The sequence below is a fragment of the Acinonyx jubatus genome, chromosome B2 (assembly GCF_027475565.1).
Source record: "Acinonyx jubatus isolate Ajub_Pintada_27869175 chromosome B2, VMU_Ajub_asm_v1.0, whole genome shotgun sequence".
Classification (NCBI taxonomy): domain Eukaryota; kingdom Metazoa; phylum Chordata; class Mammalia; order Carnivora; family Felidae; genus Acinonyx; species Acinonyx jubatus.
The window spans coordinates 50,826,595-50,851,333 of NC_069385.1; the positions used below are offsets into that span (position 1 = coordinate 50,826,595).

At 46.3% G+C, this 24,739-nt stretch overlaps 1 protein-coding gene across 6 annotated transcripts in view; it reads left to right on the top strand.

Moving 5' to 3' along the window:
* The window catches only part of FYN (FYN proto-oncogene, Src family tyrosine kinase), a 213,753-nt gene extending 189,729 nt beyond the window's left edge, over positions 1 to 24,024 (top strand). For all 6 annotated transcript variants that reach the window (XM_027057070.2, XM_027057076.2, XM_027057071.2 and 3 more), the window contains 2 exons: positions 10,796 to 10,927; positions 22,359 to 24,024. In XM_027057070.2, the coding sequence (XP_026912871.1) occupies positions 10,796 to 10,927; positions 22,359 to 22,567 (341 nt within the window). In that variant the 3' untranslated portion in view covers positions 22,568 to 24,024. The remainder of the gene's footprint in view (positions 1 to 10,795; positions 10,928 to 22,358) is intronic.
* Positions 24,025 to 24,739: the final 715 nt, after the last annotated feature.

Sequence of the window (24,739 nt, forward strand, 5' to 3'; positions counted from 1 at the left end):
TAATCAGCAAGAAGGAAGCAGATGGTCACCCTCTGTGATTTTAAAGTGTGTAAATAGGAACTGCAGACTGCCATCAAACATCAAAAATGTCACTTGGCTTCCTCATCTTGCTTTGCTGGCAGAAGGAACTCCTTCATTTGCATCATCTGGATAATCAGGGACGGGCAGTGCAGATGAAAACTGCCCCACATTGTGAAGCCTCCATTTCTTCCCGCTGAAGGAAGGCACACAGCCTTTGCAGCAATGATGTCAGACTGAACAGGTCCACTGCCCCTTCTGGAGGTAGCTGGATTCCTGGAATGATTTCTGGGTTGAGCTGCATCCCAGACACGTGTTTCTTACTTAGGTCTGAGTTCTCACCACCCTGAACAGCAGCATACAGGTGGTTCCAAAGCCCTACACACAGCTTTCTTGTCTTTCACTCCGAGTAAAAGTCCACAAAGGTAGTGTCTGTCCTATCGGAATTGTGAGTCAGAATTTTTATTCTGATGCTTCTTATTTGGCTCTCAGAAAGCTGGAAGGATCATTGGAATTACTCAGAGCTTTGGTGTTCTAGAATAGCTAGCAAGGTTCCTTCTTTCCTCAGTTCCACCCAAGGTAACCACTTCCACAAGCCGGCCCAGCCCGGTCTGTACTTTAAGCAGAGTCTTCTGGATGGTCTTAGATTTCCTTCCTGAGAGTAAGAGGACCAAATGCCCGTGATTTCAGGAGAGGCCAGTGGATTTCATTCTCTTGTGCCCCCAGTGAGCATTATCCTGAGTTGCCACTGGGTCCCCACTGGGAGGAGGGTGGTGGGGAGACAAGCAGCCAGAGTGCCCTTCCTTCCTCAACTCCGAGATGCCAGGACTCCTGCCCTGGCAGCAACCTCAAACCCGATCTCTCTGGAGGCTGGATTTGCTCCCCCCTGTCTAGTTGTTCTGATTGTACCCCTTCTCTGTCTGGTCCTCCATTTGGGGCTTCCCTTGGGACTCTCCTCACCCCTCTCAGCCTGAATATCCCTTCCGTGGAGGCAGCCACACCAGACTTTGGATCTGTGCCCAGCCAGCCAAGCCTTGTCTCTGTGGTATGTTCAGGCGCTGCCGCTGGCCCTTGATGCATGTCTTCCTGGGCCGAACTCCTTCTTCCTCCACCCACACCCCTGATGGGACAGCACTCCCCCCTCCCTCCTCCTTACCTCCTTCCTTCTGAAATTCCCTGTCACTGTGTGCATTGCAGAGGTTACATCATATGAATTCATTGTACCCGTTACTTCTCCTTTACTTTTAAAACATGGTGATAAGACCTTATGAATCTATAGTAGAAATTTCAACAGCATGTGTCAGCAGGAATAACTGGAAAACACACAGTTGTATTACTCCAGACATGTTTGGGAAATTTGAAAGTCATTCCTTTGGCCTAGTATGAAAAATCTTGAGTTTTGGCTTTGCCCAGTTTTATTGGGTTTGAAATCCTTGTTTTGTTTGAATAACCACTGAGTTCCAGGTCGGGTCAGCTTTGATTTCACCTCTCCTACAGGATATCCTGTCCTAGTCCTGCCTTGTAACCCTTCCCCATCAATGTAATCAGCTTCCTGTTACTGGCATGATTTGTGATTTCTTTTCCGTTATCCCTCAGGGTAACTTTAAAGTTGAAGTACCGAATTTATTTAACGTTGAATGCCATAATTTGCAGAGCTTGTGACTTCATAATTAAAGAAGACCCTGGATGGATCTTTGGTTCAGAAAAACCATGTCTGTGGTTGAAGCTAATGCCTTTTCCCCTTGAAAACACTATCAGGGCACCAATGTATTCTCTGCAGGAAGGATTTGGCTGCTTTTATTCCACACTGGCTTTGCCTTTTCTACCTTGGCCCAGTTTTTTAGCCAGAGGGGAAATTTTCTGAAACCGGGCTATGGAATCAGCTGGGGGGGGGGGGGGGGCATGGCTTAACAGTCCAACTCTCCACCAAGAGCCAATAATGTGAGCTGGGCCCCACCCAGGCCTGTCCTGGCCCCTGAGCTGAGCCTCTCCCAGGGAGCAACATGGGGCACACTGCAACATTTCAACATGGCCACCTCTACCCAGAGACCCCATTCTCTGTGCATTCTTTCCCTCTCTCCTGAGCCCTCTTTCTCCCAAAGCCAGCACCACAGTCTATTTAGCTCTCTGTTGGATTTGCCTGTGAGCTCTGTCTCCCTGGCTGCCTAGAAAGGCCTACGGCAGGAGGTGACCCATGCTTGGTTGTCTCAGGAGCCCCTCCCACTGCACTAGGGACTAACTGGAGGCTCAGTAAGTTCTCAGTATTTGATTGATGAGCACACTGGGTTTTCTTCATCCTCTTTTCCTCTCTTAAAGTTTGGAGAGCTTTGGCTAACCTGATGCAACTCAGTGCCTTTGCATTACTGTCCAAATAAAATAATAGCTGGCATTTATTCAGGCACCAGATGTTGTGCTGAACCCCTTCCATTGTTTATAATTCTCACCACAACCTCATGAGGTTATCATTGTCCCGATTTACAGCCATGGAGACTGAGACTGGCGGAGGTTTTAAGTGGTCGCCCAGTAAATTGAATGTGCAAGCCCAGATACGCTGACTCAGAAACTACTTTCGTAAATGGCCACCCTGGGCCTTCCACAAATGACCCCTCAATCCCAGCGCAGCCCACAGGTGGGCCCCTTTGCATTGTCACTGAAGAGCATTTTCTCCCTGATCCCTGGCCAGCTTACATACACTTAGTGCAGGAAGTAGACTTGGGAGCAGAAGTCTTTGCCATCTTCATTTGAACATTTCTAATGCCACTGCTGTCATCTTAATGCATGAAGATGCATACAGTATAGTAAGTAACCAAATCAAGTAAGAACTATTTCTGTTTGAGACAAAGAAAATAGACTGCCTGACCACTAGGGATATAGGACCGTCATTAACTGGAATGGAGCCCGGGGTTAGGATGCGCCCTCCTGACATAATAAGTTTAGCTGGCCTTCCTGTTTTCACTTACACACCAAGAGCATCCGGTCAGACTGTCCTAGAGTATGGTAAGGATGATTTTATTCCTATAACACTAAGGGTGGAAACAACTATTAGTTTGTTACACTGCCGTGTATTTACTCTTCTCTTGTTTGGGTTTGATTTGAATCTGTGTAAAGGAAGAGAATTTCTTTGGCCGTCACAGTGTTAGATATATTGCTAGGTTGACCCTTTAGCCAGATAAAGATTTGTTGAGCAGTTGCTCTTTAACTAGCCTTAGGCAAGGTCCTGTCGAGGAATCTAAGTATAAAACACGGTCTCTGACCTCCCAGGGTTTACATTCTATTTAAGGAGATAAAAAAATAACCCATGCAGAACTGGCAGAAAGACATGCTGGAGACGTGGACACAGCCGCACAGTGTATAGTGTTCAAGCACTCGGGCTCTGGAGCCAGGCTCCCTGGTTCAAATCGCAATTCACCATTTCCACCTGTCCTTTGGCATCTCATTTTACCTTTCTGTTTAGTTTTCTCATCTGGAGAACAGGACTGTTACTGGTATGCACCTCCTGCATGTAAAGCACTTAGCGTGATGCCTGACACTTAGCAAGCCCTCAGTATGTTTAGCCATTATGGTGGATATTATTGTCAAGCATTAAACCGTTACTCATAGCATCGGCTCTAAGTGCATGGGAGAGATCACTGAAGGCTGGCGTAATCACAGATGACTTTATGAAGAAGGTGGGACTTGAGATGAGTAGGCTTCAGCTATGCAGGTGGAAGGAGAGGAGATGTTTAGAAAAAGCTAACAAGAAACAGGTATGGTTATGCCAAGTGCAGGGTATAGGTTCCGAGAAAGCAAACCAGACTAGAAGATGGGTTTGGGGTAGCAAAAGCCAAAGTGGAACAGATACATGGGTATGAAAAACAGGTGGAGGAGTTTGCCTTCATGCAATTGGGGGGGGGGGGGCACAATGAGGTTGGGGAGGAGAGGGTTATGAACTCATTGGTTTAAGTGACTCATTAAAAGGACAGTGATCCAAAGGCAGGGCACCGTGACAGGAGGACTGATCAGAGGGATGAGGACCCAAGACAGGTTTCAGCAAAGAGCTTAAATAAGAAAGAGAAAATTTGAGAGACATGTCAAAGAAGAAAACAGGAAGCCTTGGTGATATGGGGTGCCTGGCGGGCTCAGTTGGTAGAACATGTGACTCATGAGCTAGAGCCCCATGTTATGCATAGAGATTACTGAAAAAAAAAAAGAAAGAAAGAAAAAAAGAAACCTTGGTGATGGTTTAGCTCAGAGGTTTAAGGAAAGGGAGAAGTCCCAGCTGGCTTTCAGGTTTTTTCTGCTTTGCAGCCTGGCAGAATGATGATGTGACCCCCAGAAAAGGGATAGTAGGAGGGAAAAAAAGATACTCCATTTGCATCCTAAAATATTATCGTGAGAATAAACTTTTTAAGTCAGGTCAGTCTTATGGTAAAATTTTTTACCTAATACAAGAATACCCTTTATAATAAAATATCTTATTCATAGTAAGATGAGTTGGTAAAACGATGAATTTAGATTCATAGTTAGTTGCCACATTTGAGATAAAGGTGAGACACCCTAGAGGCTTTGTCCCTTAGACATTTGCGAATCAAAAACTGGAGCTTCCGAGGAGAAACAGTCTGTGTAGTATTTCCAGCCCTGTTCATACAGAGATGATGGGCAGCGGAAGTCTTGAGAACCTGTGTTTGTTCCCCAAGGGAGTAAGCAGGGAGGGAGGAGTCCACAACACCGAGGCCATTAGAAAACGAGGATGGGGCGCCTGGGTGGCTCGGTCGGTTATGTGTCTGACTCTTGATCTCACGGTTCATGAGTCTGAAACCTGCATGGGGCTCCTCGCTGACAGTGCAGAGCCTGCTTCGAATTCTGTGTCTCCCTCTCTCTCTGCCCCTCCCCAATTTGCACTCTCTCTCAAAATAAATAAACTTAAAAAATAAAAAAAGAAAGTGAAGTATGAAGAAGAGCCTAAAGCAGAGACACAAGAAAGGCTTGGGAAGGAAGGAAGGACATCAGGGAAGAATAAACTCAGAAAAGATAAGTAATTCATTTCCCATAAAAATGTTTGAGCTTTGCAGTTTTGGAGTATGCTATTTTACTCCTTTGTTGCTGAGATTATTCGTATTATTCAAACCTGAAAAGTGTGCTAAAAATAGCACAAATGTGACCAGAGCCACTAGTTAAATATGATGTCAGAGGTGACAACAGAAATATAACTTATCTGATACTGATTGCTGATAGATGCCCATGGGCCTCGAAACGTCATGATGCTTCTCGAGAGTTTTGAAAAGTCAAAATGCTCTTCACATTCTTTCTCATCGTAAATCGTTCTCAAGGTAATGCTCTATTGTCTGCTACATTTGAAAGACAAGGAGAAACAGTGAGGTGGGATGTCATCCTGTTCTGCTCACAAGCCCCAGTGGCTTCTCATCACACTTAGGATGGGACCCAACATCCTTAGTGGGCCTTGCAGAGCCCCATAAAATCTGTCCTTGTAGCCCATTCTATCATTCTTTATAGCATTTGTCACTGTCTGACATATATCATGGCCACTCGTTTATTTTGTCTCCTTCCCGGACTAAGCCGCATGCTCCATGAGAGCCAGGGGTTGAGCTCACTGGTGGCTCCCTGGAACGAGGTGTGGTGCCGGCCACGGGGGAGGAACTCAGAAGTGCTCATGGTAGGAAACAAGAGAAGACAAAACCAGCCAGCACTAGTGGGGTTTCGATGTTATTTTGTGGTCCAGCTTTGATAACCGAATAAATTCACAACCCTCTCCTTCCCCATACCTAAAGCCCAGAAGACTATTAACCTGATTTTACATAAGGAAGACCAGGGCCTGTGAGTGTGAGCGATTGGCGTCCGGTTACCCGCTTTCCTGTCCAGTCTTTTCGGAAAAAGATGTTCCACTGCGTTTTGCTGTGAACGCTCCCAAGGCCTCTGGCCACCTTGTCTTTTTGCTGATATAACCCCCACCCGGAGTTGCAACTCCAGGGATCTAGACCCCCTGCTCCTCACAGAGCAAAGTCTGGGGTTCCCTCCGTCTGAGACAGATTCACTCCACCCTTCATTTGGCACTAAAAACACAGGTTTTTCCGGGTGTTTCTAAGTGTCATTAGTTTGTGACAGATGCTTTTCTACAGTAGTCGGCAGTTGTTAGACCCTTATAAGGGCATCCAGATGGAGACAGACAGTGACACTGGTCACTGAGGACAAGGAGAGGACCCTCCAGAGAGCAGCAGGAAGCTAATAAGTAAGGAGCTGTGGCAGTTCAGGCTGGAAAGGAAGGCTGGGAGGGCTAAGCATCTGTCCAATTACTCAGTCATTCACCACCTCTTTAGTTTCTTCTGGGCACTGGGCACTGGGCTCAGTACTAGAGATAAGGTGGCCATCCAGAAAGACCTGCTCCTGCCCTCAAGGACAGTCTCTATCTATTGGGAGAGGTGTACTTCAAACGTATTCATTTGCCCTTGAAAAGTAGCAGCCACAAAGAACAAGACGCTCTGGCAGCACAGTACCAGGGAAACTACCCCAGTCTTAGTGTTCAGGTGGAGGTTCCCTGTGCAAATAACACTTAGGCTAAGAGCAAAGGAGCAAGAGTTCGCCATGGGGGAGGGACGTCAGCAAAGGGAACAGCCTGCCCTGTGGCCCTGCAGCAGGTAGGAACCATCAGAGAGGGGCAATGGAGAGGTTGGAGATAGGGAGGATCGGGAGGCCCAGGATAACAAGAAGAGGCTGGACAGATAGGGAGGAGGGACCAGACTGTAAATGTGGGCCCAATGGAAAGGCCATTGCAGGAGTCTAGACAGGTGACCGTGAGCGAGCAGGCACAGACCAGAGTGGGGGTAGTGAAGACACACAGACACACTCTCTGGAGTGAAATGGACTCAACATGGAAAGTGGTGAAGCAGCAGAGGTGGAAGGGGACTCAGGGAAGATGTATGGCGATGGGCAGATATACGCAGCATCTGAATGAGGGGGCCTTGCGGCATTCTGGTCTCATCAGCTAGGCGGTTGACAAGGCAAACCGTGGGGAAAGGTAAATTTGGGATGTTGCATTGAAAGGCCCTTTGAGGCCTCCCAGTGGAGAGGCTGGGGAGAGAATCCGATATACAGGTCAGGAATTCAAGAGGGAGGGCCCAGCAGGTGATACAAATGCAGGTGACATTGGGGTCACGAGAGAGGTGGAAGCCAAGAGAGGGAGTCCAATCCCCTGTTGTCACACCGAGCGCATGACCAGTCGGTTCACATCTCAACAGAATTTAGAGAAACAGGATTGAGATGTAGGTGCCTGATGGCTAAGCATGAGGCTCACCGGTACTCACCACGATTGCAGGAAGGTAAATGGCGCAAGTGTAAAGACACCCTACCCAGAAGGTGGTTCCAGGACATGGGCCCCAGTGGCACACCAGGTCAGACTTTCAGCAAGGGCTTTATCTAAACTAAGAGGTACAAAATCTGCAGACACTACCTAGGAAACAGTGGAAAAGGCATTTCAAGTCCATGCATTACACACATATATATTACATGCACAGTTTTGTGTGTTGGCTTAAAAGAATCCTAAACTGTTAGAGTAAATTCAGTAAGAAGTAAAAACTAGAGCAATGATGAATGATAATTCCTATATTTTTTAGTGCATCTAAACATTGAACAAGTTCACAGAGTGTTACATGATACCAGTGACACAGATTATCCTACCTGCCATAGTTTGCTATTCAAATAAAACGCAAAGGAAAGGAAATCGCATTGGCATCTGAATCCTGCTCCCAAACAGGAGAATTTCAAGAAGAGCGAATCAGCTGGTTACATAACAGAGCCAAGTTCATCATTGTATAGGCCTCTGGACACTGTCTCCTTTTTTCTACAAATCTGTACTGCTTAGAAGACATCTTTGATCCTGACTTTCTGCCTGTCAGAACTTTATTTTCAAGGGAAAGGCAGTGTTTATACCCAGGAGATCGGGAACTCCTTCCAGGTTTCTGAGCTTTCTTGACTTCACCTGAGGAGAGAGCCTACCGCAAGCCCCCAGCAAGGCCGCCTGTGGGATTGTGTTGGTGGTATTCCAGACAGCCCCAGCAATGCTGTTCTCATAGGCCGGGGTCTGCAACATGCAGCCTGCCTGGATAGAGACACCCCCACGCCCCCACCCACCACAGACCCCGGGTTGAACTCTCTCCCATTTGGGGCTGCATCTCCTTAGAGATACCCTCCCCCACCCACCACCGCCACAAACCGGGGGTTGAACTCTCCCCAATTGGGGACTACATCTGTACCCTCAGGAGGTGGGAAACCAAGGTGAGCGGAAATAGAGGTAATGAGTAAAAGAGCGAACATCAATCAGTTCTTTTGTTGAAACCATAGTTAATGACTAACAGATCATCGCTGCTTTAATTTATTAACCTTTTGTCTGCCTTGAAAAGGAAAATACGAGTTGTCTTTAGAGAAGCTCCTTTTGTCAACAGTGGCTGCTATTTTAAGATTGAAAAGAAGTAGGAGAAATTGGACAAAGATATTCTTTCTTTTGCTTCCAAAATGTATTAGGTGTAAGTAAACATATTGCTTATCTCAGAAAGAAAACTAATGCAAAATAAGTTTATTTACGTAAGCCCCTGCTACTAAGTCTCAAAGCACATATCCACAAATGGTTTCCTATCAGAGATCGATTACAGCCTTTGTCTGAACCTACTTGTTGAAGGTTTACATATTACAATTCTTGCTGTAGATGATGTAATGAGAAAACAACAAAGCCAACTAGCACAAATGGCTGATATATTGACATTTGGGTTTGGTTTTTTTTTTCAAGCTCACATTATGAAATCTTCTCTCAGAAAATCCAGAGTGACTTTATCCAAATTTTGAACGGTTTACTGTTGGCATCATACACACCTTCACGAATGTTGAATGATTCCAAGAAGGGAAGAAAGGCTCCTTTTGTTTGTCATTTTATTTACGGGAGTCGTATCTGCACAAGGGAGGAAAAAAAGTTCTTTTTGCTTTTAGAGATGGACATAGATTTCCAAGCCATTTGGCTCAAGAGGTAGTTTAAATAGGAATGAATTTAATATACCTTTAATTCTCTGAAATAAGAGAACTCCGGCTGAGGTTTGGTCCAGGGCAAAGTCTGTTCTCGACACTGAAGAAAATCTATCACATTATTCCCAGCGGCTCAGAGTCCAAAGCTGCGTGAACAGAATGCTCGAGGGTAGGTTCTCACACAGAAGAACGCTTTGAAAGAAACTTTAAAAACAAAATGACTGTTCAGAGAATACCAGGCCTTGTGTGGAATCATGCAGCACTTAAGGAAAGGTAGAAATAATTATGCTTGAGAAACACAGCTAATTAAAAATAACTCCGTGCATAAAAGGAAAAGAAAACCATAGAATAACTTCTCTGCTCCAGTGTAAATGTGAGATGCCACATAATGAAATAGTAGGATTTTTTTTTTTATTTCATTTCACACTGGCATAAAAGAGATGGAGAGGAAAATTATATTGCCAGAAAATGCCAGGGTAGATTTGCTAAAGATGTTATCATGTACTGTGTTTAAAACAAAAGTCTAATTGCTGTAATTTATCATACCTCTGGTTATTAAAACCATACTAATTTAAAGATTTTAATTATTTGCCACTTCTGCACATTGTGACTTTTCATAGAAGATACCACAAAAATTTCTGATTCTGTCAGCCTTTGTATGGTTTTTTTAGGAGCTCCTATGTAAAATTAACATGCTTTTAACATATAATTGTGTTTATATCAGTAACAAAAATTCCTTGTGTTTTTCTTTCAGTTTGTTCGATGAGATATCTAGAACTGCTTTATAATTGCTGAGCCTAATATGTGAGCGCACAGGCTGCCGAATCAATTTTAATTCCCCATACACACAACTGGCCTTATAAAGAACAGCCTTCCTTTTAGATTGGAGAGAAGATTCTTTTAATGACCAGAGAAATTTCAAAGAAAAGATTCTCCTGACTGGCATGAATTTGCTGCTTGGTCTTGAGAAATCAGACTCCTAAGATAGTCACTGAGGCAAGACTGCTCTTTGAAAGCAAACATTATTAAATAGTACCCTCTCGGGCTGGTAGGAGAAAGGTTGGGCGGTAAACAAGAGATCATATAGTACAAAAGAAAAAACTATCCCAGAAGCAAAGATGGCCACTCTCAGGGAGAAAAGGTGGAGGGAGGTAGCCAAAGGCAAAAATCATTTCTCTGCTGTGGATATAGGAGGCCTTGGGAAATAGAGCCCATTTCAACAAAATACATGGGCTACAGTAAATTGTCTTCACCTTGAGACAATCACGGTGGTTTGATTTGGTTTTTATGTACCTCGTAAGAACACACTCTGGCCTTTCTATGTCAAAGAATTCATGAGAGTAGCATTATGATTTAATACTATATATATTTATTAAAATATGACATAATTTCAAAGCAAAAGAAAAGACGTATGAAATGAGTTCCCTAAATCGCAGGTCAGCCCCTTATCCAGACCAAACCTGTGACATTCAGTGTGATCATAGATTCCAGTTTCTAGAAACCAGAGCTTTAAGGAGCTTTGAACTCCCAACCCTTTGGTGGGCAAATTAACATTAAACTAGCTTGCTTAAGGTCACAGAGCCAGCACTAGACCCCACAGCTGCTCAATTGTAGTCAGTTGTACTCCCATTTCCTTATTGACCACTTTCTCCTCCTCCTCTATGAACTTGCTCCTGTGAAAGTGGTTCCTAGCACTCTTCCTCCCCAGCCCCATACCCGGTGCCATATGCTCTCTGCCTGCCAAGTAATCAATCACATGTTCTTTCTGCAGGTGCAAAGTTCCCCATTAAGTGGACGGCCCCCGAAGCAGCCCTGTACGGGAGGTTCACGATCAAGTCTGACGTATGGTCTTTCGGAATCTTACTCACAGAGCTGGTCACCAAAGGAAGAGTGCCATACCCAGGTAAGCGCGGGACCTGGCAGCAATGGGCCTCCGATTGGATGCTGTCTCAGCACCATCTGGGGACACTTCTCAGTTTGCCTTCTAAGCCCCATCCTCAGCTTTCTGCTGTGCACGAGTTTAAAGAACACGAACAGGTATTTAGCCATGGGAAAGCAGAACTGGGAGCCACCATGGACATCATGCAGGCAAGCAGCTACCATGCATTGTATGCCAGGAGTCATGTGAACAGCAGCTAGTATGAGGTTTCAGTCCACCCCAGTGCATGGAATCTCTCCTCTCTCAGTAGGAGTGTGCATCCGTGGCTCCAGGAGCAGAAATGTGGCTGGCAGAAACTCAACCCAAATCGAGTTTGCAGACACTTCCAGGAAAGAGATGTGCTTTTTGATTACACTGTAGCATTGACCCATGGAGTGAACCTGGCGGGAAAATGCCGGGACCTGTTCTCTCTGCAGGCCCCAGCTCCAGATGGCCATAGAGAGCAGAGGCACATGCGAAACACAGTTTAGAGGCCACTCACTGCCCTGTGCTGAGCAGTCAAAATATGCCCTAGAAAAACAAGTGCAACATAAAGAAATTAGAGATTCTTAGGCCCTGGAATTTTTCAGGATTGTCAGATTCATGCTTTTCAAAGAAACCACAGATTTAGGTTTTCCACACTTAAATTCATTAATTTCGACAGATGGTGACATAAAGGACACTCGTGCCATTTCACCTCCATGCTTTAGTGGTTATATTACAGCACATGGACAATCTGCTTTCTGAAATGTTAAGGACATATTTTTCAGTTACTGTTGAGTGAAGAAAGGACATAGCTCCCCCTCATTCCCTGCCTAAGAAAGGAGCTTAAAAAAAAAAAATAGCCAAGATAGAAACGATAGTGGAGATTAATGAGGAATTGAGGTCTTTTGCAAATCCTGGGTTTGTAATTCTATCTTTGCAGTCAGAGGAGACAGCGAGGGCAGATTAATTTGTAATCCCTTTGTTCGTTTTTATGATTATTTCTGGTCATTTTCAGAGAATGCAGAGAAGCAAAGAGGATCTCTTTTCAGGTTGGCGTGGCCTTGAGACTCCTAGGAGAGCCAGGCTGGCACAGAGACAAAATGGACAAATTTCCGTGTCTCTGAAGCGCCAGCCCTGGGCCTTTCGAGATGCAGGTGGAAGTCCGTTCTCCTGCTGCGGGGGCGGCTCCTCCCAGCGTGCACCAGTGGGCAGGCTCTCCAAGAGAGCCAAGCAGTATGCAAGAAAGGGCTGCCCGAGAGGGGCCTGGAGCACAGCAGGGGCGTTTTTGAGTTGCTTCTCAAGGGGGAAAATGTGCAGGTCTTGGGATTTTGAAGATAAAAGGCATCTTTTTTTTTTTCCTTTTTTTTGGCCTGAATTTTGAACCAATTTCTCCCTGAATCCCCCAGGTTTACGGTTGGCCAGTGTGTTGAATGCAGTGAAGGGGAAAGGTTAATGTTGTTTTGCATTTCGTAAAGGCTTTCCTTTCAGTGATACAAAGCCGCTTTTTGTTTCTCAGGGTTGCACACAGAAACCCAGACAAAGGCGCAGGGGCTGGGGCCTCAGGGAAGGCAGGCAGGTGTGTGCTTCTGGGGAGAGTCTTTTACCAAGTTTGGTTCTAGCATAAAGAAAACGGCCTTATTTTAGAACTCAGACTAGGGTTCATTCATTCAGCAGAGCGTCGGTGAGTGTGAACTGCACCGGGCATCTTACTCTACCTAGGAAATGAGTACAAATAAGACATTTCACACTCTCAGGAAACTGATTAAAGCCTTCCTGGAGTGAGGCACTGTTCTGGTTGCCTAGGATAGAACAATGAGCAAATAAACAAATGTAGTCCCAGCACTCATGGAATTTACAGTCAGATAGATAAAAGATGCATCAAATCCAGGAAGACATCAGTCTTTCCTGCTACTTATCTGTTATTAGAGGAAATGATCCTCAAGGAGTGGATTACTTGGATTTACTCCCTGTGGGCCTTGAATCTTAATTCTGATAGTGGGGTCAGGGGCACCTGATCCAGGTATCTACAGAGGGACCTTTCCCTCAGAATCCTGTGAGGGTGGCAAAGGAGTTTGAAACGAGAACTGTGTACTTTATTATGCATAGTTCTGTACTGTGAGCAGCTGCTGACGTGCGGAAGGCTTGGAGAGCTGCCCCGAGTCTGTGAGGATAAGAGGACAGGTTCTGTCTGGGAAGCTTCATGGAGAAGGAAGCAAGTAGGGCCTCCTTCTCAAGTCAAGGAAGAGGGAAGAAGGTTCCAGACAAGGACCAGCATGCGGGAAGGCAGCAAAGCCTGGGACAACGGTGCTTGTTCAAGGAGCTGCAGGAATAAGGAATTTGAGGGCCATGACGTGAAGCCTGGAAGTGCGGCTGGAAAGTCCCGTGGCGAGGGCCTCACGTGCTACCACGGGGAGGCTCTGGGGCCTGGCTGGTCGGCAGCAGTGGCCAGGGGAGCTCTGTCAGCAGGCGAGTGGCCTGAGCTGCCCCTCGCCCACAAACAGCCACAGAAGATTGTTCCCAGGCCCGTTCCTAGCCATGGGTGCTTCTTGGGTGTTTTTCTTGTTGTTGTTTTTTAACGTAGTTATAATCCTATTTAATTGGACTTCTGTATCTTACAGTAAACTCTTCTTGAGGGAGAGGCTTTTACAGAGGAATTCCAATTACAGGATTATTACCTTAATGAAGGATAACAGTTCCTAAGGCACAGCATCATTAAGCTTCATCCAGATGTCACTGTGCAAGGAAGGACCTTCCTGTCCACATCCTCGGTGTTGGCGTGGCCGGGTCAATGTGTGCCAAGGCATGGCTTCTCTGCCGCACCGAAACCTCGTGTCTGTCGGTGGTACCCGAGGACAGAGTCCCAGTGCCTGTCCCTCGTGCCGACATCACAATGTAGAAATTTTGCAGTTGGCTACGGTATATTTTTAAGCAATTCCTTTTGCAAGAACGGTAGGTGGCGGTATTTTCCTGAATTCTTTCACACCTGAGAATGACCTTCTGGCACCTTCACACAGAGAAAAGGTACTTTGGCTGCACGACGACGAGGATGAGGTCAAGGGAGGGGAGATGACTTCTCCGTGGGCTCATAAAGCTTGCCAGGCATATTTGCCCAGCATGAGAGAAGTTCCAGAAGGGAGAATCAGAGAAGAAGCTTAGAATGGAGTATGTGAGGTGTGACCCCATGAAGAGCAGAAGGGTTGAGGAGACAATGAAACATGGGCCGCCTGGTCGGTTAGCTGGTTCTGAAAAAGGAATGGATTAAAAGGACAATCTCAAACTGAATGACAGTCTTGGAGCCAAAGAAAAAAATACGGAAGTGTGTCGCTGAGATTAACAGGGAGGTAGCGGACAGGAGTCGCACACACCACCCTCCCAGACAAGGTTGCTTCCGAGATTTGCCACAGAGATGCACACGGTTGCAAAGAACCACTCAGTTTTACAGGTTCCCTGGGAGTAGCCTGACCTGAACGCATTCTAGGCCCAGCAGTATAACTTGCTTTTCTGTGAGCCAAGGTGCAGAACCATTCTTTGCGTCAAGATTAGAATGGATTTTGTACCGATGGGGTTGTTTATGTGAGAAATGAAAACACGCACGTAAAAGGAGTTTTCTGGGGTTGATGCATAAAATCAGAGTTCCGCATTTTAAGCCGTCATGTCACCTTCAAAACCTCCCTCACCTCCTCCTTTTCCTCTTTGCCTCCACTGCCCTGTGTCAGGCTGTCATCCACTCTGCAGTGACCTCTTCGTGGGACTTCCGCTTCAGTGTCTCCTCCCCTCCACCCATTCTGTCACTGTCACCACCAGGTTGTTATCCTAGAAAACAGAGACCCGGTTATCTTACTCTCCCAGTTAAAAATGTCTGTGGCTTCCCTTCGCCTTCCAGAGAAACTCCAGAAGACTTAGCTTTGCATAGTCCTTAATAACCCTTTCCTTGAGGGGGAAAAAAAAATCTCCCGGGGTCATTCCACATGCTCCACATGCTTAATATTTATTGAGCACCTACTGTATGCCAGGAACTGTTCACACACCAGGAGTACAGCACTCAGCCTACAGACAGAAACTCGTGCCCTCACGAGTGTTTATTCTTCTTGGAAGAGACAGACAATGAACCAAGATAATAAGCTGACTATGTTCAGTATTGGCTGGGTGGTAATAAGCATGGAGAAAAATAAAGCAGGGAAGGGGGTGGAGGGTGGCATCTGAGGAAAGGCCTGGAAAGAAGCAAGGCTAGCCAGGTAGCTGTGTGGCAGGGAGTCTTTCTTCAGAGGATCCCAGAGACAGCGAGGCCCTGAAAACAGGAGGCCAGTGCGGCTGGAGCTGAGGGAACAGGAGGTCTGAGAGGCCCCCAGGTAGATCAGATGGGGCCTTCCTAGGTGCTTAGTAGGACTTTAACTTTCACCGTTAGTGAAATGGGGAGTCACTGAAGGGCTTGAGCAGGAGTGACGTGATCTGACGTGAGTTGTCTCTCGCCACCCCCAGCCCTTCCCTCTGACCTGTGAGTCGCTCTCTTGGCTTCACTGCCTGCCTCAGAATCCTTCAAAGCCCAGCCCAGCCATCACCTCCTCCGTGTAGCTTTCTTCGTGTCCATACCAAGTGGCTCGCCCCTTGTGCTCACTTCCGTGATACCTGGTACATCTCTGTCAAAGTCCCTGACCGTGTGCCTGTATTTCACAGCAGCTCTGAGCTGCCAAGGGACAGGAGCTCCTTTATATGTTGCCAGTGCTCAGCAGTGTCTCCCCATAGTAGACTCTAAATTCAATAAGTATAAGCATGTGGAGCGATGGATGAATGGATTGATTGATCGATGGGTAGATGGCTGGATGTATCAATGGATGGATTGATGGACGGATAGTTGGGATAGCAAAAAAAAAAAAAAAAAAACCCAAAAAACAGATTATGCCTATGAGGTTTTTGAAACAAGATTTTTTAGTTTGGCTGAGAACCTTTAAAGCCTCCAACTCTATTCCATCATCTCCACACGTAAATATAGCATGTATTGTCCCAGCCACGAGATAATCTCTGTCCTCAGAGTTGTTCTGGGAAATGGACACTGTGGTCAGTTGAAACACCATGTTCCACCCTGTTCTAGGCAGAATGTTCTGGCCATCCTGTGCCCTGGCTGTCAACTGAACACCTGCTTTGTGACTTTGGCAGGATCTAGCAAAGCAGGATCATTTTCTTAAGCACATCACATTTGTCCGTGCATTTGAAGCGCTTTCAAATCTTTTAAATAAGTGACAGTTGCTTGGCTTTCATGAATATATCTAGTCACCTGACAATGGCTCGAGGAGGCAAAGGAAATTAGTGAAACTAGAAGCCACCTTCCTTAGAGAATTAGAAATCCTGCCCTTCTCCTCCCTCCGCCCCACGCAGATGCCCTGAATCGTAGACATACATTCCTCTGTGTTCAGCAGCCCATTTTCATCACCTGCACTCTTACTATTCCTGCTGTGCTCAGCATGCCGACAGAGCAGATTTTTCTTGGGGTAGGAAGTGATTAGACTCTCCAGCAGGAAAATGGGAAGCAGAATGAAAACTGTCAGCCAGGGGTGCTTTGCCCTCTGCCCTCTCCACGCCCATCCACAGTCCCCAGGGCTTCTCCTTTCAGCTCATGACGTTCCCCCAGAGAGGGAATCCTGCCTGGATGCCCAGGAGTCATGTTGCCACCTATCCTTACAAGATCTCTCTCAGCCAGTGTGGCTGGCGAGGGAAGAAAGGAGGGCAGGAAAATGCAGGTGGAGAGGGCAGCCGGAGAGGAACTTTCCATTCCTGAGCCCTGCATTCTGCTGCCCTTCATTTCAGCTGTGTTTCCATGGCCTTCCCAATGGACACCCTCACCCCCTTCCTCACTTCTTTTCTGGGACAAAAGAGTTCTTCTCAGCACTGCGTGATCAACTTTAAAATTGTGTATCATGGCACCTGAGTAGCTGTCACTTCTGTATTTACTAATATAGCAGACTTAATAAAAACAGCTGCCCTGGGCGCCTGGGGAACTTAGTCGGTTAAGCGCCCGACTTCAGCTCAGGTCATGATCTCAGGTTCAGTGAATATAAATCCCACGTTGGGCTCTCTGCTGTCAGCGTGGAGCTCACTTTAGATCCTCTTTCCCCCTGTCTCTCTCTGCCTCTCCCCCGCTTGTGCTTGCTCTCTCTCTCTCTCTCTCTCTGTCTCAAAAATAAACATTTTTTAAAAATTAAATAAATAAATAAATAATAAAAGCAGCTGCCCTGAGGGTATCTGGTAAAAATGGGGCAAGAGAAACAAAACCACTCATTATTGTGCCTTCTCAATGTCACTCCTTTATTTTCATTATGCTCTTTGATCAGCATCTGTCTGCCCTAAATTTGTACTTTGATCCTTCACCAGACCTGACGTGACACATCCTGATTGTCGCCCAGTAAGACAACTAGAGCACGTGACGGTCTGGTAGCACAGGCTCGTGCTGAGCAAGCACCATTAGCATAGCTCTCCTTCCCCTGGCATTAGCACAGCACTGCTCAACAGACACAGACGAGTAAACAGAAGGAGATTTTTACAGGGTTTATGCAGAGAAGCAAGGGGGAGCCTCTGACGAAAGCCTTATGCACAATAGAGCATAATGTCCTTTGAATGAAAAGCTCAGTTTGCAAAAGTAATCTTGATGTCTGATAACCTAACATCATGCCCATTGTAAAAGTGCTTAATTTTTCCATGGCACAAAAATCCAGGTTCTTGCAACCCATGGTCAAATCCAGATGCAGCCTTGATCCGGTAACAGCGAAAATCCCTGATGGTGCAGAGACGGCCCCTCCGAGATCCATATTAGGAGGCTGCACAAACGGGAAGCCGTAAAGCAAAACCCTCTTCTGTCATAGAAGACCATTTTTTGTCTTTTTTTCAAACAGCTAAGAGCACAGTTGACAAATGTTGACAATTTTGTTGACAAATGAAGAAACTGAGGCCGGGGGAGGTCAGGTCATCTGCTGAGAGACCCCGTGAGAGGATACAGAGTCAGAAGTAGTGCAGCGGCTCTGCCAGTGAAAATGAGGGTTGGTTTTTTTTTTCCTTCTCTAAAGAACCTAAAAGAAAAGAAGGAAGGGAGGCTCTACTGAGTTAATATGTAGCTGAGAGGAGAATAGGAAAGTTTAAAAGAAGAGGAGGGAGAAAGACAACAAAGAGCAAAGGGAAAGAAAACACACACACACACACACACACACACACACACACACAGGAAAATCGATAGTGAGAGTTGGAAGCTTGACCCTAATTCGGAAATCAGGAGGAAGCCAGCAAAATGATTTAGAAAGGACAATCTAGTCCTAACAACAGGAAGTGAGTACAGTCCACTTGGCTGGAGAGTCTCAGCTGTAGTGCTTTGGGCAGACCGACTGGAAACAATGCTCTCTCCCTGACCATGTCCGGGCAAGCCCGAAATCCGTGGTGACAGGAGGCCCGGCGGAGGATCTGGGGAAGAGGAATCTGAAAGCAAACCCTGGGACAGCCAGCAGGCCCCACAGGTTTCCGTGGACTGAGGACCATTAAGCAGTACCCCGTGAGGGTGGCCGTGACAGTGGCCCATTTTCCCACGCCGTGAGAGGACAGGGGCCGCACGGCAGGGTCAGAAGAGGACGGCGTTGAGGCCCCAGCCCCTAGGTCCTCCTCCAATGTGGAGGTTGGGAAGCAGGGCACACACCCAGCTTTGCTTTGTGAATATGACACCTCCCACAGTCAGCCACGACTGGTGGTGGAGACCACCCTCCCACTGAAAAAGGGTCTGTATTGCAGCCCCTACCAGGAAACGCGGAGGCCCAAACTGTTGATGACCGCCATTTCCCTAAAACGTGCCCGTATGCCATGTTTTAAAGCTTCTGTCTTTTCTCTTTCTCTGCTAGCATTCTCCCCACTGAAAAGGGAGAAAAAAGAAAAACAAATTCTTGAAATGATTTTTCAAAATTATTCTTATTGCTGAGGAAACTATTCTTTTCAATATGAACCCCCTTAATCCGGCAGTTGTTTGTAGAGTAAAAACTAGCCTAAGCCTTGCTTGGCGGGCAGGCTCTCGATTGTGCAGGGTTGTGAAGGTGCCGTCCGCAGGTCAGCCGTGTGGGCTCTGGTTTACGGACGGTTGGAAAAGAGTCGATCCCGCTCACGCTGTCGTCACCAGCCGGTGTATTGTCTTGTTTCCCGCTTTTCTGGCAAAGCTGTCATTGGTATGTTTCGCTTTGGCCCAGTGTGTGGAATTGGTTACATATGGTCCCTGCACTTTGAGAGGCCCAGGGAGAGGAGGCATGAGAAGAGAAGAGGAGGAGCGAGACAAGGAGCAGGCACGTGACTGTCGGCATGGGCCTGCTGGTGGCCTACGTGGGTCCCCCTAGCTACAGCCGCCCAGGAAGCAGGCTGTCTCGGGGGATGCTACAGGTATAGGGTCAAGTTATTCTTTTTTTTTTTTTTTTTTTAATGTTTATTTATTTTTGAGACAGAGGGAGAGACAGCATGAACGGGGGAGGGGCAGAGAGAGAGGGAGACACAGAACCGGAAGCAGGCTCCAGGCTCTGAGCCATCAGCCCAGAGCCCGACGCGGGGCTTGAACTCACGGACCGCGAGATCGTGACCTGAGCTGAAGTCGGATGCTTAACCGACTGAGCCACCCAGGCGCCCCGGGTCAAGTTATTCTATCCGCTGTGTCTGGGACTTGGGCAGAGCGCTGGAAAAATAGGCCTGACCCAAGTGGCCAATTAAACTTTCCATTGGCAGAGATTGGATTAAGAGTTTAAAGAAATACATGAAATCTTTCCATTTGAGTAGTTTGTTTTTTAATGAAATGAAACATTTACTGACCTAAACCCCACAGAGCAATCGGAGAATGATTAATTAAACTCTGTGGTGCCATTTTGGACAGTCTCAATGCCAGAATAAAGCATTAGAAGGCGTTTGGGGGCGGGGGGGGGGGGGTTGGGGAAACCATCTCCGGAAGGGGCCTGTCAGGCCTTCTGACGTTCAGACCTTCTGCCTGTCTTTCCTCCCAGTTCCTACAGGCTCCTGGCAGGGGCAGAGACAAGGGGGCATTTCTGCAGGTTTGGGTCATATGGCTTCTGAGAGATTATGAAACCAAGGACTGTAGTAAAACACAGAGCAGAGGCTTTAGAGAATGCCAGTCCTCACAAGAGATTACCCTCTCTCCCTCGCCTTTCTGGCCTGGGATGTACTTGTTCTTGCTGCCACCGCTCGGGCCAGAGGCTCCCAGCCACAACTCTCGGGCCCATATGTGCTTCAGAGTCAGACTTTTTTTTTTTTTTTTTTAAAGAACATGCATACAGTGCATGGACCATTCATTATATAACATCCCAGGAGAGTCTGAAGCAGAAGTCCGTACTCAAATACATTCTTATTTCTATAGCCGTGTGTATGAATCAACAAAAATAGTAAATAGCCTCGGGTTTTATGGCCAGAATGAGGTCAGTTCAGACCAGTTTTGCTGCCAAGTGAATTACCAGCACTTCTGGTTTGCAGATCCTGTGGGATTTAGGGACAGTGGATAAGGAAATGCTGTCCCCTGCCCCTCAATCCATTTGTCCAGAGGTCTGCAGGATGTTCTCCTGGCAGCATCATGTTTTTCCCCTTGCTTCCAGCTCCTCACCCCATCCCGAGTTTTCAAAATGAGTTTTCAGCAGTTGGAGGAGGATTTAAGCTAATTAGCCACAGAGCTGACCGAACACCCAACTGAAGAGGGCACCTGTGAAATCAGGCATGGCATGGAGGCAGGGGGCCCACATTGGTTCATTAAACCTCTCGCACTAAACGGGGCATCACTCCCAAAACATGAGCAAGGTTATGCGAGAATAATTAAATTGAAGGCCTATTTCAACACAGCAGGAATGATATATGGATTTTATCACAAGAAGTTACAGTGGCAGAGAATAAGAAAGCATCCTAAAAGGGCTTGTACAGGCATGTGACTGACAGGGCCATGGCTGGCGGCCACAGGATAAACCCAGGTCCAAAAGTAACAACAAAACAAGAAGAATGGCAACAGACCCCAGAAGTCAGGACAAGGTTACGCCCTGGGCCCAGCTCCTCCAGAATTAAAGGAAACTGCTTCGTGTATATGCTATGGTCTTCTCATTGTATCCCTGAGATAGGGGGAAAAAATCTTGGTTTCTGCATGGCTTGAAACCATATTTTGTTTAAAACAAACAAACAAACAAACCAGGTCAGAGGTTGGAAAGGATTCCAAATTAGACTTGGGGCCAAGGGAGCAGCCAAAACATACATACAAGTGCTTGGCAGGCGATGGCAGAATGCGATATGGCAGGAAAAGGAAGGAGAACTAGAGGATAGTGTCTGGCAGTGATTGGAGTAGGGTCAGGGCGCTCCCCTCACCCCACGTATGGTATTTCCTGCTCTTGTCAGGAAGGCCAACGTGCAGGGAGGCTGCGTCCTCCAGAAGGGTTAGCAGTCTCCCCGACTGTCTCCTGTTTGTGCAGCCTGAGCTCGCAACATTAGGCAGTTCCCCCAGAGGGTCACAGAGGTCTCAAATGATAGATGGCCTGTCCAAGGTCATCAGTAAACACAGCCCCCGGAGGCGCCCTGTCTCCCCATGAAAGTCACCAAACCCCAGGGCACCTCGGGGTCGCTGGGCCAGATGGTACCCAGCCTTGCCGACATGATGGCAGATCTCAGCTGGGGGTGCGGGCTGGGGGGGCAGGGGGGGGCACCAGAAGCTTGCCCGGGCACAAGCAAAACGAATTTATGAAGTTCGTAAGTGGAGCTTCTAGATGCTATCAACATGGACAGTGTATGTTTCATTCCATGGATTTCTGTTTCTTTGCCTGCTTCATTCATATTTTTTTATCAGTTTCACAGAATTGTAATTTACAAACAATAGAATTCAACCATTTTGGGAGCACAATGAGTTTTGACAAACATGAACTAGTCACACCGCTGCATACGAGATCTAGCACAGGAGTTGGCAGGTTATGGTCTGTGGGCCAAATCCAACTCCCACCTGTTTTTTCTTTCGTGTGTCTTTAAAGGGCTATTAAGAAAAATAATCTGCGGCAGAGATCGTATGCAGCCCACTAAGTCTCAAACATTTGCTATCTGGCCTTTACAGCCGTTGATTGCTGAGCCCTGAAACCGAAGGTTCCCATCACCCCTCAGTGTGCCCTGCAGCCCCTGTGCAGACATTCCCCTCCCCTTACCCCTGGCGACCACTGATCTGCTTTCTGTCACTGTAGCTTTGCTTTTACTAGAACTTCACAGAAACGGAATCATACAGTATGTTGCCTTTTGTGTCTGGCTCCTTTCACTCACAATGCTTTTGAGATTCATCGGTAGCAGTTGCACATTTCCTGTTTATTTCTGAATGGAGCAGTGCCCCTTGAACCACGTGCAGGCTCAAAGTAGAAGGAAGGGGAGCGGCAGGGCCCACACTCACTGCCTTGTCTTGCAGGCATGAACAACCGGGAGGTGCTGGAGCAGGTGGAGCGCGGCTACAGGATGCCCTGTCCGCAGGACTGCCCCATCTCTCTCCACGAGCTCATGATCCACTGCTGGAAAAAGGACCCGGAGGAGCGGCCCACTTTCGAGTACTTGCAGGGCTTCCTGGAAGACTACTTCACCGCCACAGAGCCCCAGTACCAGCCTGGTGAAAACCTGTGAGACCTGGGTCTGCAGAGAGAGGCCTTATCCAAGAGGCTTCCCCGCCCCCTCCCCATTAGCTTTCAGTTCCGTAGCCGGCTGCTGCCTGAGCAGTGAGAGCCGTCCTGGATCAGATTGCATGTGACTCTGAAGCTGACGAACTTCCATGGCCCTCATTAATGACACTTGTCCCCAAATCCGAACCTCCTCTGTGAAGCATACGAGACAGAACCTTGTTATTTCTCAGACTTTGGAAAATGCATTGTATTGATGTTATGTAAAAGGCCAAACCTCTGTTCAGTGTAAATAGTTACTCCAGTGCCAACAATCCTAGTGCTTTCCTTTTTTTAAAATGCAAATCCTATGTGATTTTAACTGTCTTCACCTGATTCAACTAAAAAAAAAGTATTATTTTCCAAAAGTGGCCTCTTTGTCTAAAACAATAAAATTTTTTTTCATGTTTTAACAAAAACCAATCAGGACAGGTGTTTGTTTTTTTTTTTCTTTTTTATAAATATGAATATATATATAATATATCTGTCCCTGTACATACACCACGTGGGTGCTAATGTGGAGACCATGGCCAACCCAGGCCATAAAGCCTCGGGACCCAGAGTGAGGATTTTACTGCCAAATCTGCATAAAAGCCCTGGTATTACTCTGCACACCAGTGGCATCCTTTTTGGCTTTTGCAAAGCATGATCCTTTTTTCTTTTTAATTTAGATTGCACTTTTTTGGTTCATGATTGTACCTGTAGATGGCTGTTACTTTGATTCTTTTCAAAAGCAGCTCCAGAGCTGGATTCACAAGTTCTGTTTCCAGTATTTGCTTTGACTTAACTGCAATTTGGTCTTGAAACCTAAAAGCGTGTTTAAGCAAGCCAACGGCCAATACCACCAGGGGAACTGGAAGGTGGATAACCACACATACTTCTTGTACAAAAATATGAATGCTGAAATGTTTCAAACTTTTTTTTTTTTATTTAATAAACCTTGTAACCACATTTAAATGGTCTAAAACCCATAGCGTTATAGTCTTGGCAACCTGCTAAACTTTCTCATGCAACTAAAACTTGGGGGGGGGGGGGGGTTGTACATTTCCCATTGTAAAATAAGTGTTTTAAACATCCTGTACTGCTAATGAAATGACTTTCTATATGTCCGAGAAGTCTCCAGTGGAATAACTATGCACTACTTTACATTTCATGGGGATGCACCAAAAAAAAAAAAAAAAAGAAAGAAAAAGGAAAAAAAGGAAAAAAAAAAAAGTACTACATTTTTAGTTGCTGTTTGTACCAACCTTGAATTACATGTTTAACAACAAATCAAAAAACCTATTTCTATTAAGTTTTTAATACTGGGTAGCAACTCTGAAATCTTAATTCCTTTTTTTGTTATGATTTATTTGTGAGTTTACATTTTTAAATTGTTTAACTTTCTTAATTTAGTAATTAAAAAGAGAGCATTTTACATTTGAATTTTTTTTTTTGTTCATTTGTTTAAATCATGGAAGGTACTAGAACAGTGACACTGCCCCACTGCCAGGTGGCAAGGAGCTACCTGGTGAATTTAACCATTGTGCAGTGATTTCCAAATGACAGAAACATTCAGAAAGAACACCGAGAGCGGGGACTTCTCCCCCTGCCCTGCCCCGCCCCCCAGAAGGGTTAGGCTGTTGTCTAGCTAGTTCAGAGGATCATTAGAGCAAGATTAAGCATAGTTTAATGTTTTCATCTACCAGACACTTTTGCTAACTGGAATTTTCTGTATCCCGCTTGTAGGAGAAAGACAATTTCAAGAAGAAGCACTGTTCCCCTAGAGTCAGTATATGTGTTTCCCAGTGGCCCTCTACATCCGCAAGCATGTCGCTAAGCAGGGAAGCAACCTAGTGTGGTAGGAGGGGCAGTGGGTAGACTGCACCTACTATCCAGGCCTGGCTCTGCGCTCATTCAACTGTGGGACCTCGAACAGCCATCTGGCACCTCTGTTTAGGGTCCTGAATGCAGAAATGAAGGGGTCGGATGAGATTTGCAGCTGGTTCCTACAGATCTAAGACCCTGTGATTCCAAGATCACTGCTATCGTGGGATTATACAAGGAGAGTTTTTTTGCTGAAATAATCTTTATATTTAGAAAGGGTTTCCAATGTTTAAAAAAAAAAAGGATAAAACAAAGGGATTTTCTGGCTAATCAA